Source organism: Grammomys surdaster, unplaced genomic scaffold, assembly GCF_004785775.1.
Source record: "Grammomys surdaster isolate TR1022 unplaced genomic scaffold, NIH_TR_1.0 224, whole genome shotgun sequence".
NCBI lineage: Eukaryota > Metazoa > Chordata > Mammalia > Rodentia > Muridae > Grammomys > Grammomys surdaster.
In genome coordinates this window covers 8431729-8449078 of record NW_021604669.1, presented here as the reverse complement: position 1 = coordinate 8449078, position 17350 = coordinate 8431729, and the positions used below count along the sequence as shown (strand labels likewise).

General features: G+C 40.4%; 1 protein-coding gene across 1 annotated transcript in view; it reads right to left on the bottom strand.

The window, feature by feature from the left end:
- Positions 1 to 17066, bottom strand: part of Hhla1 (HERV-H LTR-associating 1) — a 30021-nt gene extending 12955 nt beyond the window's left edge. The window contains exons 1-10 of the mRNA XM_028773275.1: positions 16988 to 17066; positions 15889 to 15948; positions 11739 to 11795; positions 10980 to 11036; positions 10120 to 10200; positions 8918 to 9001; positions 8738 to 8821; positions 3590 to 3673; positions 2829 to 2885; positions 2639 to 2725 (exon numbers count right to left, since the gene is read on the bottom strand). Coding sequence (XP_028629108.1) covers positions 2639 to 2725; positions 2829 to 2885; positions 3590 to 3673; positions 8738 to 8821; positions 8918 to 9001; positions 10120 to 10200; positions 10980 to 11036; positions 11739 to 11795; positions 15889 to 15948; positions 16988 to 17066 — 730 coding nt within the window. The remainder of the gene's footprint in view (positions 1 to 2638; positions 2726 to 2828; positions 2886 to 3589; positions 3674 to 8737; positions 8822 to 8917; positions 9002 to 10119; positions 10201 to 10979; positions 11037 to 11738; positions 11796 to 15888; positions 15949 to 16987) is intronic.
- Between the last annotated feature and the right edge of the window lie 284 nt (positions 17067 to 17350).

Sequence of the window (17350 nt, the reverse complement as noted above, 5' to 3'; positions counted from 1 at the left end):
CTTCTCCTTTGGCAGGTATTGAGTATAGGGAATCTACTATGTAGTTGCCAGAGGTGGTCCTATTGGAGGAGGGTCTTGTGCATTGTGTATTCAGATGTTGATTTCTATGCCCTGAGATCTAGTTACATTCTGGACAGAGGCATTGTTATGAATATTGAAGAATCTCCTGCATCAATGTAATGTAAAGTATGCTCGCCAATTATCTCTGATTGGTTAATAAAATGCTGAACAGCCAATATGGTGGTTTGAATATGTTTGGCCACTGGAAAGTTGCACTATTAAAAGGTGTGGCCTTATTGGAGTAGGTCTGGCCTTGTTGGGGGGTTTAAGTCATTGTGGGGTGGGCTTTGAGGTCTCTTGGGCTCAAGCTCCACTGAATGTGGAATCAGACCCTCCTTCTGGCTGCCTATGGAAGACAGTCTCCTCCTGGCTGCCTTTGGATCAAGATATAGAACTCTCAGGTTTTCCAGTACTGTGTCTGCCTGGACACTGCCATGCTTCCTGCCATGATGATAATAGACTGAACATCTGAAATCATAGGCCAGCCCCAATAGAATCTTCTTTTTTAATAAGAGTTGCCTTGGTCATGTTGTCTCTTCACAGCAATAAAACACTAATAAATCTCCAATTGGGGATCTGTCCTTACTGAAAGAGCACTAAGATAGCCATTGACTGGGCAGAGGAGACAGGAAAGCTAAACTTCAAATCCTAGCCTGGGGTCCCAGGGTGATGAGCCAGGTAGAAGGAGTTGACCAGGAGTCTGGTGAGGGTCCAGGAGAAGAAGGGCCACAAGGCTAAGAAGAAGATGCTCACCATGAGGTCTGGTAAGGAGGTCACCAAAGAAGTTCTCCATGAGGACAGAGAGCTACAGCAGGGTGAACCAAGAAGAGACCAAATGCACATAACTCAGGGCATGTGGCTGAGAATTAGCTAGGCAGCATAGAGCATTAGAAACATCTGCTCATTAATTGTGCTTAAAGATTGTTGAATAAATCTGTAAGTCTCCATCTTAATCATTTGGGAGCTAGCTGGGTCAGAAAAAAAACTGCCTCTTTTAAATATTATTCTATAGACTCAGAAATCATCCTTTCTCCTGCTTCACATTTAGACCTCAAACTCCTCACATCACGTAAACTTTGATCCCAAGAGTTAGACATGTACCAGGTCCTCTCAGGCCATCTGTCACCTAGCCAGGTAAGGGCCCATTAGGTATTTAAACAGAAGTGCCAATGTGTAGATAGTTTGTCTTTGCCAGAGGATCTGTCCTTACGGAAAGAGCACTAATGGAAACCAGGATTGAGACTGGGGCTGAAAAGATGAGACTGACTCAGCCCTTATTTCTGTCCTCAGAAGCAAGACTAGAAAGGTAACTTGTTATAGGCCTAGTTCATCTCTGTACCAAGTGGCCCTGTCCCTTACAAAATAAGCTTTCTTCTACAGCATGATCAAAAGATACCCTGCAGTAAAACAAATCAGAGAAGCCTACTGCCATAGAACTGGAGCACTATTGACTGTGTTTATCTGTTCACTGTGGAGACACTCATGAAAAGCTTACTCTGTGCAGATGTCATGTGACACAGTGATGGAAAAGACACTCTTTGGGACAACAGGTGGTTGTTCTCCTTCAACGTTCATTCACTGAAGAGGTACACATGTAAATGTCACTGTGGTGTAACCAAGAGTAACTGAGTCCTGATGACAGATACTGGGTTGAACCACAAAAGATGGATGTTGGTTGGGGAATCTTTAGGGCATGAGAAGACAGCATCTGGGGTGCCAAACAACAGACCCTCAGGCTTATAAAACACCACAAATCAGAGTAGGACAGAACCCCCACACAGAGATGACAGAATAAACAAGCTTGCACAGAATGTTGGGAAAATGTTTTCTGTTACCAACATGAGCAGTGATTTCAAATTAAATGTAGACTAGGAATCATGGGAAAATAACAAATATATGAAGGAGAAAAAGTATTCTCTCTAAGGATCCTGGAGCCTCTGTTGCTGCTGACTGTCGGGTCTGATCAGGTTAAGGACATAACCTAGGTCATATCTAAGGACCATTGCTCTTGTACCCAAGCATGGATAGTTTGAAGGCAGATGCAAGAGTGTGACAAAAGGAACTTACTCACACACTAGGCGAAGGAACAGCCAGATCACATGTACTGAGTGTGAAGAAGAAAGAGGATTTAGCAGTGGTTCCTAAATGGTACCTGATGACACAGAACGCAGACGATGTTGAGAGAAGACGTATGGAAAGAGCTTGAGAATTATAGAGAGGCAGTGACTCTAGGATGAGGATCAAAATTTTAAATAGCTTCAAGAGCCCAATAGTGAACACAGAAAATAATATGTAATGTGACAGTGTGGGTGTAAAGAGACAGTTGTCCCTCACTGGGGAGAAAGGAGGCAGCAGCTACTCAGCTCCAATTGTTCATTGTCACTGAGAAGAGTATCAGGGTGGCCAATTCCCCCCACCAAATACTCCAGTAGGTAACTTTTTAAATCAAAAAGTAAAGTTCTCCAATTTTAACACCATTTAATTTTTAAAAGTACCGGAAGGTAGCATTTCTTCTATAATAAGCTGAGGCACAGTGGAGGGTGGGGGCACTCTGGCCTCTAAAATAATTTACACTCACCCAAAGCATTGGACACACCACTAGTAAATGTGTAGTTGATAACAGGGGATTTCTCCACCATCTCCCAGAAGTCAGAAAGATTCCTTCCTGAAAAAAAACAATCACACCATTGAGACGAAATCTTGGGTTTGCTTGCTGGAGTGTGACGCTCAGTGCTCACCCAGAGAACCTCCACGTCATTGGTGCTCACCTGACTTTCCCACCATGACACAGATGAAGACACAATCCGATTCATTGGTCTGACTCACTGTAAAGCAAACCAGAACACAACCACAATGTTGCAATGGCCAACCAGGGCATGGTCTCTAGGATTGGCTCTAAGGCTACAATGTTGTTTCCGTCTGATCCTCCACTCAGCATACCATGTATACTGTCTCACTAAACCCTCATTACCACCTTACAGAAGATGTAAGCACATGTCTGCAGACCTTTAACAGAGCATCCCCAGTGTGTTTAGAGACCACTGTGTTTAGGAACATAGATGTTTTATATTTTGAATGTTTCCTGGTATGTTTGTACCATACTGACAGAAGATCTCCCAGGAGAAACAAGGGAAGCCTACAGTAGTCCCATTTATGCCAGCCATTATTCATTTGTGAAAATGTTTGACCCTTTGCAGTATGTAGATAATAGTCACCTTCCCCAAGTTTGCCTTGTTGTTTTTAAAAGAGAAGGGGAAGTTACAGCCACTGCTACAGTCTGCTGATACCCTCTCTATGTTGATTGTGGTATTAGCCCTTCAATTTGTTTGACTCCAGTAAGATCCCTGTTTGGATGATGGAGACATCAAGGACTGGTATTAGAAACAAGTTCACACTTATAACCTAAATAGAGGTTTTGTGAGGGTGTCTGGCATGCCAGAGCTTGGAATGTGGAAACCTGCCAGGCTTCACTATATTTTTTGAGGAATACCAGACTTAAACCTTTGTTAGGCACCTTAGAAATACACACCAGAGAGGATGGAGGTTGACTTAAAAATCTCAGTGAGGTAGCTGGTAGAATTTCCAACAATGTCTACCAGCAATGCTGTGAAATCTGAAAGACAAATTGGAGAAGCCCTCTGAATTCTGAAGCAGAGACACAAGGGGAAAGAGGTTCCATTAGATTTTACATTTTTCAGAATATATTTTACAATTGTAATTTAAGTTAATCTGTTAAAGATTATTGCTACTCACAGCTAGAAAAATAATAACTCAAAAAATAGTAAAGGCGAATCCAAGCAGAGAACTTTTATAATCCAATTCTTTCTCTTGTAATATCTAAGAACTACCAAAGATCTCTATTATGTCCTCTAACTTTCTTAGGCTATCAAATCCATTCAAGAGGAATCAAGCTCACAGACATGTAAGGTTTATTTACACAAGGTTGAAATTTGAAAACGCAGCAAAATTTAGTGTCAGGTTGTGAACTACAGACATCAAAATAGACAAGACCTCTACAAAATAGCTAGGGGAATGTGTCCTTTGGCCCACTTTATTTAGAGCATAGAAGGGGAAGTCTGGGAGACCTTTATAACACTTTAGCTTGCAGAACCATTGAATATATTCTGAACATAAAATCCACTGGATAACTTCCAATTGTGCCTCATAGAGATGCTTCTTTTCCTCATCAACAGGATTGGAAGTTGCTTGGAAGAACAACCAGGCTTGAAAACACATACAAATTTGTGTAGATGCAGATTAATGTCCTATGATATTAAGTAGTTGGTGCAGTAGGCCAACACTAGCGGGAGGTGGGAGATGAGTAACAATGTAACTGTGTGGTCACATGGTTATCCTGTGTGCTGGCTGGTTTTGTGTGTTAATTTGACAAAAGCCAGCCATCAGAGAGGAAGAAACCTCAGTTGAGGCAATGCCTCTGTGAGATCCAGCTATAAGACATTTTCTCAATTAGAGAACAATGAGGGAGCTCCTGGCCCATTGTGGGTGGTGCCGTCCCTGGGCTGTTGGTCCTGGGTTTTATAAGAAAGCAAGCCGAGCAAGCCAGCAAGCAGCACTTACTATGGCCTCTGCAGCAGCTCCTGCCTCCAGGTTCCTGTTCTGAGTGAGTTTCTGTCCTGGTTTCCCTCAGTGATGAACTACAAAATGTACCAATGTGGAATTGGAAGTCAAATAAACCCCTTCCTTCCTAATTTGCTTTTTGGTAATAGTGTTTCCTCGCAGCAATAGAAATCATGACTAAGTCACCCTGGATGGAGAATTGCTATATAGTAGACCTCTGATGATGCTGACTCCACTCGTCCAGACCTCTGATGATGTTGACTCCACTCGTCCAGAAGGCTGGAGACCATGAGTCTCGTCTTTCTGTATTATGTTACAGAATCTATTAATATGTTCAGTCTCATTACTCATCCATCTATCTTCCTTCTACTTCTCAAAACTCTTTTATTAATTCACTTACCCAATATAATATATCCATAGAATGTCTACAGTGTCCAGACACCTGCTAGGTACTGGAGATTCTTGTAGTACATACAGTGGAAGTTAAAGTTAATTGGGGGTAAAGCAAGGATCAAAATGGTTCAGCATGTAAAGGTATTTATCATCAAGCCTGCTGGTTTGAGTTGGATGTCCAGGCAGGACTCACATGATGGAAGGAGAAAACTTACTCCTGAAAGTTGTCCTCTGACCTCCGGATGTGTGCTATGGTACACTACTGTTGCATGTGCATGCTCCCTGTCTAATAAATACCTAAGTAAATATATATTTAAAACACTGTAGAATTAGTGGGAAAGAAAGATTCACAAATTGAATGATGAAGTGTAAAGTTGCTTAGAAGCTATGAACAGCACTCTGGATCCAGATACCAAGGATCAATCCTAGATTTGCCCAAGGATTAAAAAAGGATGATGGTACCTGACCAGAGAGTCCTATAGCGTATTTCAGAGCTCGGATTTGAGCTGAGATTTGCCTTGAGCCAAAAGTCCTCTCCTCCTAAGATCCCTACCACCCCCTCATACAACCTGTCACTCAGCATCCTCTGTCCTCTTCCTCTCTAAAGTATGTTTGCAACTCTTTTATTTGGATTCCAAAGAAAGCCAGTTATTGTTACATTGAAGATATTCTTTGTTCACACAGAAATTCAATTAGTTGATTTACTACCAGTGCTGTGATGCTTTATGCCTTAAATCCCTTTATATGGAAATAGAAGACAGGAACAATTTTTTTGTCTATTCAACTAATGATGATTTAAGACTACTTTTTAAATATTCATTGTGAACAGGCTGTGGAATCCATTTGAGCTTTGCTGACAAGAGGGTAAATGCCTGTAAGATTTTGAGAAGTTCTAGCAAATTGAATCACAACAAAATGGTTTTCCTGTCAGCCAACAATTTCATTTCAAGGGCTTTATCCTACAGAGATAATTTGGCTGGGGCTTCAAGTAATTCTGCACAGGTGCTCACCGCAACACTATTTATAATAGTAAAGGTTGTCAGGAATAGGAGACAGGTAAATAACCATCACCCTGTCTTTCAGTAAATAGTGAACATCTTTTTGAAGGGGCATATTTTCATATATTGGGATAGAATGCATTTAAAGACACACACTCTAAAATAATTTACCAATTGCACATATGATGGGGCATCAAGGCATCATTACACTCTCACCAAAAATGTGTCATATTGCAGTGTAAAATCTCAACACAGTGATTCACAACTGAACAATATACAGGCAGCAGCTTTGGAGCATTCAGCTCTAAATTGCATCTTATTATCAAACCCTTCCTCTCAAAGCTCAGGGATGGAATTTGAAGGTAAGATAGCAAGATCGTAAGAGGCAGAGTTGATAGACCATGCCAAGGTAGCAAGACAACAGGACTGATGCATGTTTACTTTCAGAGACTGTGTCAGAACATACACAACCTGTACAGAGTCAAAATAGATGGGCCCACCCACTCAGAAGGACAAGTGGACACAATGTGCCACCCTTAGCCAAGAATCTATTTGCAATTAACAACTTTGAGAAAGGTAAAACTAGCTTTCTCCACTAGAGTGTCATTGAACACATCAACCATACTCCAGAGAAGACCTTATGCTCAGAAATAATTGAATTCTATGTTTGTTAGTTTTTGTGCACTCTTTATTTTGTTTTGGTATTTTTATTTTGTTGTTTTTGTTTTGTCTTGTCTTGTTTTTGTTGGATGCATAGGGATATATGGAGATCCTGGGAGAAGTTGATTTAGGAGAATATGATCAAACTATACTGTAAGAAAAATTTTAACAATAAAGTGGGTAGAGTTGGAAAGTAAGTTAAAAATGTATGCACTAACATTATTTTAGTAAAAGAATCTTAAATTTTAGTTAGGACCAAGCTTCTTTTTTCTTTTTAACAACATTATATCTTCAAGTCTTCTTTGCAGGAGTGTGGTCATATCCCTAAATTCTACACAATGTTATCTGAATGATGTCTGACTGCAAGTGTAGGGCAAGTGAGTATGCCTTCCAATTCTTTTCACCCTTGTCTTATCGCTAGAGTGTGTGGTAAACAGCCTTGCATCCTGAAGACAAAGGCAATGCCTTATAGAAGCAGGGCAAACAGAAGAAACCCGGGCCTTTATATTTATAGGTTACTTAGCTATTTTAAATGTTTCCAAAATGTATTAGTATAAAATACATTAAGTAGTTAAGTAGGAAAAAAAAAACAAAGAAAAGAAGTCCTTGTTTCTTTTGCAATTCATATTTTAACAAGTATCCAGAGGAATCCTTTCACAGATATGGTACAAACTGTTGGCAGTTTGTCTGATGCTTCTATGTATTCAAATGCTAAATTCAGTTCCCCAAGATCTGGTTTCTCCAAAATGATCAGATCCTTATATATACCCACTTTGTTGTGTAAACCTTGCCCCTATGTTATCCTTGATTGGTTAATAAAGATACCTATAGCCTGGGCTAGGTGGAGGAGATGGGACAGGACAGAGGTTCCAGTGGTCATAGGCAGGGAACAGAAAGAAGAGAGGAGAAAGCATGAGGAGGAGAAGGAAGAAGTTGCCATGGGGTAGAGCACATGGGCATGAGGGCTAGCCTGTTGGGAAGGAGTAGGCTAAGCAGATCATGGCAAGTGATTTCTTGGGGTTAATGAGAGGGAAGTAGGCAAAATGGCATAGAGGGTTGATATCTACCCAGTTCTAGTGCTTTAAAGATTATTATAAATATAAAGATTTTGAGTTTTTTATTTGGGAACTAAATAATCTAATGTGGGGTAGAAGCCACCAAATAATATTTCCCACCATAACAAACCTTGTAGTTCCTTGGCACCGGAGACTCACACTATTACCCTGAGTTCCTGAGGTGTCCTTGTGATCTCTTAGCTGCCAGGCATTTATAGTACCTTCATTTAATTTCTGTCCCTTCATCTAGACCAGGGGTTCTCAACCTTCCTAATGCTGCAACCCTTTAATACAGCTACTTGCTCATGTTGTGGTGACCCCCAACTATAAAATTATTTCATTGCTATTTCATGACTATAATTTTGGTACTGGTATGAATTGTACTATAAATATCTGATAGGCAGGATATCTGATATTTGACCCCTGCAATGGGGTCATGACCTACAGGTTGAGAATTTTAAGAAACACGCAATACATTTGCATTATATTGGTAGTTTATAGTGATACTGAAAAGAGTTCCAAGTGTTGCAAGTCTATATTGATGAATATTCTTCCATTTCAAAACACTTCAATTGTTTCATCAGAGGTAATAGCATCTCTGGTATTCAAATATGTATGTATTTTATCTTTGATAACACTATATTCTGGATTCTATTTAGAATTTTTTTTTCCTATCTGAAAATTCTTGGGAACATTGATCCCCTCTTAGAGGCAATATCTGGTCACACACCCTCATTGTTCACTATATATGGCTGTGCTTCAAAGTTTTCAGTGGTGGATACTTACATTTTTCCATGATTTTGCCACATAAACAATGGTAATGAATACCTATTTGTGTTTACACAGAAATTTCTCTATAGTAGAAATAGACAAGGAAATATGCATGCATTTAAGTGTAGTAAGCATCACTATATTTTATTTTACTGTGACAAAATACCCAAATGTCACAATCAAAATTGGAAAAGCTACAAGGATATAGTGGACTCCACTTACCTGATAAGTCATTGGTCTTATTGCTCAAACAGTAGCAATACCTGGTAGGGAATTTGGCTGGGTCAACTGTCTTTGGGTTGGAAACTGTGAAAAGAAAGTATTCCCTTAGTGCCATGACACTGTGCCTGGCCCTGAGCCCCTCACTCACCACATCACCACAGGAAAACTGTTATCACTTACTGTTGTAGATGGCCACGGAAACCTTGTGAAAGGCAAATGAACTATAAGAAGTGATACTAAGCACGGAGAAGAATTGCTTGCTATCTGCTGAAGAGGGAGAGAAAGAAGCACAAATGCTCGTTGACACAGCTTTAAACAAATCGATACTATCAACGTCTGTGACTTCAGTTCTGGGAGGCTAAGGTAGGAAGATTGTGCGTTTGTAGCCAGTCAAAGCAATATACTGAGACTGTGACTTGAAAAGCAAACAAAAATGTACACATGAGGGAGAGTGAATATGAGTAAGGTAAATATTATATTTATATAAAAATGTTGTAAACAGACATCTAGACCAGTGTAATAAAATAGAGACCTGAACATGAATTCATGTAACTAACTATGGTTGCATGATATATTTTAGTTAGGGTTTCTTTTGTTCCTATCAATGACCAAAAGAGTTTATTTTCTCTTACAGCTTGTGTCCATTATCCAGGTAAGTCAGGCAGGAAATCAAGGCAGGTTCATGGAGACAGAAACTGAAGCAGAGCCCATGGAGGAGCGAGCTTATTGGCTCGCTCACTTGTACCTTTCTCAGCCTGCTTTTGTATAGCCTCCAGTCCCATCAGCTGTAGATGGGTGGCACCATCTACAGTGACCTGATCTCTGCCACATAAATTATCAGTCAAAAACATATACCACAGGCTTGCTTGTAGACAAATCTGGTAAAGGCATTACTGCAGTTGAGGTTCCCTCTGCCAAAATTACTCTAGCCTGTTTCAAGTTAACATAAAATTAGCCAGTACATGATATTTGCAAAAGATGCCAAAAACACACATTGGAGAAAAGATAGCATGTTCAAGAAGCTGAGAAAACTGGATGTCCACAAGCAGAAGAATGAAATCAGACTCATATCTATCACCTTGCGGGAAAATTAACTCCAAGTTGAGCGAACGTCTCAGTTAAAACCTGAAACATGAAAACTCTTAGAAGAAAACAAGATAAAGCTGTAGGAAAGGGTTTTTTTTTAAATAGGACTCCATTTGCCCAGTAATTAAGGACACAACTGACACCCAAGACACTGTAAAGCTTAAAAGACTCTGGACAATTAAGGAAACAATCAAGTGAAGACAAAACACACATGCTGTGGGATAATCTTTGCCAGCTAGGCACCTTACAGAGGACAGAGAAGTCCATGTAGACATGGTGTTTAAATGGGTGGTTACCTTTTAAAGCTCTCCTGAGCATCCCATTCACAAGCTCTGTCAGGTTGAGTGCAGACAGATCAACTGACCTTGCTGGGAGTTCTGAAAGAGATTTAGAACCATCTCTGATAGGATCTGCTCTGCAACAGAAACAGTTTCTCATTTCCAAACTTGGACTGGAACTTCTTCAGGCACAAGTTCAACATGGAATAAGTGCCAGACACAAGGGGCTCAGAGCTAAGCAGCAATTCATGTCGGGAGTTCTGTGACAGTCAGTGACACATACTATGACTCGAGTGGCACTTGTTAGTAGTGACTGTTTTATTTCTGCATTTGGAGATCATAGGAATTGACAAACTACCCATCCTCCACTGGAGGAGGCTCAGGGTCATCATGAGTGATCTCCGCACCTCTGAATTTGGAGATTGGCATACTAATTCATATGCAGACACACGTGTGGCAGGGTATTGGATTCTACTAAAATATTACTATATTTTAAATGTTCACAATTCCAACATATGGGTTTCAACCCCAGAAATGCAGATTTAATAGAACTTGAACATGACCTAGACACCAGTATGGAACAACAAAATCCCCCAGGTATTGGTGTGTATGGGAATATGGAGAGAGGCTGTTGCTTAAAATATTCCCTTCTCCCAGCTGTTACTTGTGGACAAGAAAATAAGGTAGATGGAGTGGTTGACGGTCCTCTTTCCTCTTTTAATGTACTTTATTGTAAGCATCATGCTTTCCAATTTTTACTTTATGCCTAGATGATATTTCCCCTGCTGTGCCGATTGGGAATTCTTTTAGAGACATAGAAAAAAACTTTCTTGGCAGTCTAGATTCCCATAACATGGTGGAGGAAGGAGAAAACTCACCTGTAGTTGCAAGAATTTCTACCCCCTTTACCATCTTTTTTTCTCTGAAGATAGACTCTGGGAAAGGAAAAAAAATATGACCAAGCAGAAATCTCTACTCCCAGCCCTGTGAGTAGGATCACTGAGAAATCCTGAGAAGGGAAGAGACTGGGTCTTCTTACACTTGTTCCTCTAATTTGGTTTTAGGTCTAATCTGCAGACTGGCTGTGGTCTAGAGAACCATGTACTTGTAAATAAAACACCGATAATTCAGAGTAACTGATTAACTGAGTCAGGAAACCAGGCTTCAGAGAAAAGAATGACTGGTTTGACTTTGCACAACGAAGCTCGTGTGTGTGTGTGTGTGTGTGTGTGTGTGTGTGTGTGTGTGTGTGTGTGAAGGGCTCAAAATTTACTTTGTAGAACTGGAGTGCAGTGGGCCTTCGTAACATCAGGCCACTTTCCAGTGAGTTTCTGGCTTCATGAAGCGTCTTGTCTGTGGCTCTGGAAGGAGGATATCCATGAGCAATGGCAGTAGGAGCTGTAAGAGCACTAATCTGATCATAGGGGAGGAAAAGCCTCTTTGTGACAGTGACTGTCCTGGACAACTAGTCACTTCGAATCAGAGGGTGGAGAATCACACTGTACCTGTTGGTATCACTGCTGCAGAGATGACTGTTCATTGAAATTAAGATGAAAAAATGGCGAAGAGTAAAGGTATCAAGTCTGGGAAATGTGCCCAGTGTTCCTGAATAAGGAGAGAGTAGGGCAGGGCCATACCTGCTGCATGAAGGAAGGATCCATATTTCTCTTTCTTGACGCTTTCGTTTCCAGATACTGAAACAGAAGATTCCACCAGTGAAATGTACCCTAGGGCACCTCCTTACAGAATATGTAGCATCCTTATAAATCATCTTGTCCATCACTTTTTTTCAAGGATGGAAAGTCAAAAATCATGAAGATTTAAGTGATAGACCCAGGTCCTACAACAGGCAGAAACCAAGATAAAACAGAAACCCAGGCAGAAGGGAATCTTCAGTAAGGCTTCTCTGCTGTGGTTTTCATCTTGGTTCATTATAGCATATTTAGTATACTAAATAGTATGATTCATTATAGTAGGAAGATGTAATATGAAATCAACCCCTTTACAGTATTTTAAAAATTTAGTCTTTTACAGTTTCATACATGCATGTAGTAGATCACAGTCATTTTCATACCTCTATCTGCTATGCTTATTCCAGATGCCAAGTCTTTCGTTTTGTTTTGTGACTCACTGAGTATAACCAGGGCCACTCTGGTTATACTGGATATACTGAGCAACTCTTCACTGGCTATATCACTAAAGAGAATGATGTCTTTTCTTTCAGCATGCCTCAACTGCCATTAGCCATGGCATGATCCAAGTGAGATTGTTATTGACAACTGTGATTAAGCCAATGCAGGGGGTTGGCCTGATGCTACTTGTATTCTATTGCTAACACTGGTTCCTCAAGAGGTGGTTGAGCAGATCATCACATACTCAAGTGATGCCATGTGAACCTTTTCACAGGTTGACAAAAGGATAGAGACTTTGATTGGAAAGTGGAAGAGAAAGGTGGGACTAGAGGCTTGAGATAGGATGACAGGTATAGAGGAGAGAAAGAGGAAGAAGACAGAGTAGGAAAAAACTGCCATGGACTAGAAATACATGGCCAGTAAAACAGCAAGCAACAAAGGGCCTTATATCTTGGGAATAAGTCAATGTAACCCTATATCTGTCCAATATAGGCTTATAATTAAAATATCTAAATCATGTGTTTCTTATATAGGCTTATTAGGATTAAAAAATCCAGCAACAAGGCAACTTAAGCATTTATTCCTTTCACTAATGACCAAGTCTCTTGGTGCAGAAGCTCAAGCACACAATTTTAAAAGACAAATCCACAATTAAATCAGTGTTCGAATAGAAGGTTACATTAGTGAGGGATTTGGAGAAGTCTAGTAAAATCTGCTTTTTTTGTATAGCTCAGCAGTATTTTTCAGACACCACATAATATATTTGAACCATGGTAAAGGTCATGGACAATCAATCCCAGAAGTGTTGCCAAGGTGAATATGACTGTTAGGGGTGGAAGGCTGAGAAATGACCTGGCAGGCATAAAATTAAGTTAGGATGGGCTGGCATTACCATAGTCATTTCAGCTATCCTGGGCAGGTCTCATGAGGCCCTCCCCCAAGTATGACTGAGAGTTTACTGGCTTAGTCTGGTGTGGGTCCTTTGAAAGCAAATGCAACTGTTGCGAGTTTATGAGTGCACAGTCACGTCATAGCCATAACACAGAGTTTCCTGGCCATCCTTCTCATTGCCCTGCTCTGACATTCTTTCTGCTCCATTTTCCATGATGCTCTCTCCCAAAGCCTCCTCCATACAAATTTTTACTTGAAGAAATCTGTGATCCAACATCCACCCAGCCACCTAGCCATCCATCCATCCATCCATCCATCCATCCATCCATCCATCCACCATTTCCCTTCCTTTCTTCCTTTTGACATTATTATGGTTGATTTTTGAATATAACATTTTTACTAAGTCTTTCAGAATTTCAGAAATATATATAGTGAATTTTCATATTCACATACACATACCACACAACACACACACACACACACACACACACACCACACACACACACACACTTCTCATAATTCCTTCCAGATCTATCTGCTGTTTCTCTGTTATGCAGCATTCCATTCTGCAGAAAAACTCATTAAGGCAGGAAGTAAACAACTTAAAATAGCTTGAGGAAGTGTCTTAAACTGATCATATTCACTAGGCCCCTTCCTCTTCAAGAGTTTATAAACAGCAAATTCTGCTGAGAGTCACTCTCAGACAAGTCCACCTGCCTAACAGAAGCGGGGATCAGCTCAACTGCCTGGGAGAAACAAAGACCAGCTGAGCTGTCTTGGAAGAAAATCAGAGAACTTGGAAGATATACTCTCCAACCTGTTGAGCTTCCTTAAGGCTATGCAGTGCACTCCAGGTTTCCAGCTTTTGTGAGCTCTCAACATCCAGATGGGCTTTGGTGATGTAGCTGTCTTTGAATGATTTCTGTTCCCATAAATGACCCCTTACCCGTATTACTGTAAGTAATCCTAGTTACTTTCAGTTAAAACCCATTAGTTCAGTAAGTTGGACTTTGGTTATATCTGTACTTTGTTATGCTATAAGCTGTGCATCTGTGACAAGTAGACATATGTTTCATACCACCAGGAAACATCTGTCTCATAACATTCTAGAACATCCCTCTTCCACTGTTCACTTCATGTCCTTCTTTATTTATAAGCCACTGAATCCAATTTGTGCTGCCTATATATATACTCATGGGTGTGGGACCATCCACTGGAGTGTGTTTGACCTGGTAAGGATAACATCTTTAAAGAAAATTGACTCTTCCTCTTTTAGAAGGCATCCACTGTGAGTAGCTTCTCAGAAAGAGATGGGGCTCATGAGCCCTTCCAACCCCGCAAAACATAAGCTTTGAACGTCAATAGTTACATACACCACTCTCTTTTTAAGTTAGAAATCCTTGTTTTTCAGTATCTGGAAACAAATTTGAAGTGTACAGCAAATGTCCCTGAAAACCAGAAATGATTTTCTGTGGAATCATGTATCTTTTGCATTCTTCACCTCTCAGATTGTCCTAGATTGTGTGTGTGTGTTCATGTGTGTTCACATGTGTGCCAGTACACATACATGTGAGTGAGGTCAGAAGATAACCTTAGCTGCTATATCTTAGACAATGCCCGTCCTTGCTCTTTTTAAAACTGTCCTCCACAAACTTGGGACTTCGGTAGACTAAGCTGACTTGTTAAGTAGCTCAAGAGGTTTACCCATCCCTGGCTTCCCAGCACTGGGTTACAGGTGCATCTCACTATGTTTGCTTTGAAAACAAAACAAAAACAAAACAAAAAACTTGGGCTCTGGGAATTTACTTTACTGATTGAACTATCCTGCCAATTCATAGTTTTGCTTTTTGTTTGTTTGTTTGTTTTTCTGAAACAGTTTCAAAGTAGCCCAGGCTGTCATCAAACATGCAGCTAACTCCCTGCCCTTACCTCCTGGGTGCTGGGATTACTGGTATGCACTACCATATCTGGAAAAATTTCAGGTGTCTAAAAGCATGTCATGCAGACGCTGATTTCAAATAATTATTGGACAAACTATATACCTCTATTATATTGCTTTTGGATAAAGAAAACAACAAACAAGTACACACACAAACACCCCACCAGACTAACATGTTACAAGAGCTGGTATCTGATAGTTTTCACACCTAACACCTAGTATTTTTCTTAGAATAAACACTTTTTATTCTTTCTAATTTCCGTTGGCATTGGAGTTATTCTCATTTAAAAGGGAGAAACTTGGAGGCTGGAGTAGAGGAAGTAATTGTGAACAGTGGTCACTCACATACAGGATATTGGTACAGCTGGCGGCTCTGGAGAGAGAGAAATGGTTTCCCGTGGAAGCTTTTTATGCCCATTTTGTACCATCTGCCTCTTGAAGCACTGGATGCACTACTTAAAAGGAAAATTTAGAAAATAAGCAGAAACTTCCATCCTTCCTAAAAGCCCAAATGAATACTGAAGACGTTATCCTGCTTATGTTTTAAAAATGTCTGAATGGATGTGCAGTGTCTGGTTGCCATGCGAGCTGTTTTACCAGGCACATTTTGTAAGTTAAGTTCATTCCATGTAAACCAGGAAAGGTAAAGGCAAGAGAGCCATTCCACAGGTGATGATGTCAAACAACAATGTTTCCATTAGAAATTGTATTCTTTCATAGAAAACTACAATCTGTGAAGACTTACTAGGATCCTCAGAAGGATTAACTGAAAGAGCTCCCGGAATCGCTGGAGTTAAGTGAGCTGAGGAGACACCAACCACCTACCTGTTGTAGGTAGGATAGCCATTTCCTTATCTTTCTTGACTTCTCCTTTAAGACCAGACACTAAAATAAAATAAAATAAAATAAAATAAAATAAAATAAAATAAAATAAAATAGGTCTCATCAAAGAAGTTACAGTGAAGCCATAACATCAGACAGGAGTTAGTCTAGCTTGCCTATGTTTACAAATGAGAGAACTCCATCTCAAATTCTGTGATTTGCTTAAAATCCCATGTGTTTTTTTCATTGAGTATTAGTCATCACGTATTTACTGAAGACAAATGTGATTAAGACTGTTACTCAGCAACAGAATTTGTTAGGTATTGTATGTGTTGGAGAGACAGGTATACAAGAAGGGCATTCAATAGTGTAATGAGTAGTGATTGCAAACAGTGCTTTGAGTGGGGTGTGAATATGGATGACAGAAAGCCTGATCTCATCGAAGCAATGTGGCGGTCTGCCTTGAGCAGGCATGGTGAACTGAGATCTGAGAAGAAACAATATTTGGCTAGGCCCTAAGTGGTAGAGTGCTGTTCTACATACAGAAAACAGCCCGTGTCTCAGTCCTACATTACCTGTGAGCATCTTTCTAAAGAGCTGGCTGAAGGTCAACATGTTGGAGCATCAAGAAGGAAGGAGGAGGGCATTTTATGGGAGTTGGTGAAGATGAGGTAAGCAAGAGCATGTGGAGCACATAAGGAACTTGGATTTCTATCTAAACAGAAATAAGACGTCATTGAATCATTGGTGTAGGATGCGTGGGGACCATGGAAGAATACAATCAAGTGACGTAATCATCTGTATCCGACAATCACTTAGGCTGACACGTGGAGAATGGTACAATAGGAGAATTAGTGAGCTAGTTCAGAATACTCCCTTGGTGGGAGAGCACATAAAGGCTGGTGCTGGGAACAAGGGTGGTAGAGGGACGGCCTTCTGTGACACTCAGTCACAAAAGGCCACAGGAAAAGTAAACAATGTGATCAGCATTTTGATCAAAGCACTTGAGATAGTGCATTCAGATATTGCTGCTGGGATTCTTAAAGCGCAATGACACCCTCGTAAAACATACAGAACAGGTACAAGGAAGTGAACAGCCCACCTGTATTCCAGAGAGAGAGGATACAGGCAAGGTCCAGACACAGCCTCATTGTAGGACCGTGTAGCAGGAAGTTCGGCATGCTTGGAAGCTTTGACAACCTGGGAGCAAAACATCAAGCACTTAGAGGAAGCCAGGCTTGCTTAGTAAGCACACTGATGTAGAATGTTCTGGGAGCAGTGCTGCAGAAGTCATTAGAATATAACCTCTTCAGGAAATGTTTAGGTTGAGCTGAGATTAAAAAATGCACCCCATGATTTCTTTGGCTTAATTTGAAACAAGGCTCATCTTCTGTTAATCCCCAGTTTTGATTATGAACAGTTGGAGAGGAAGCTCTGGCCTTCACAGTTACTGAGGAACCTTATT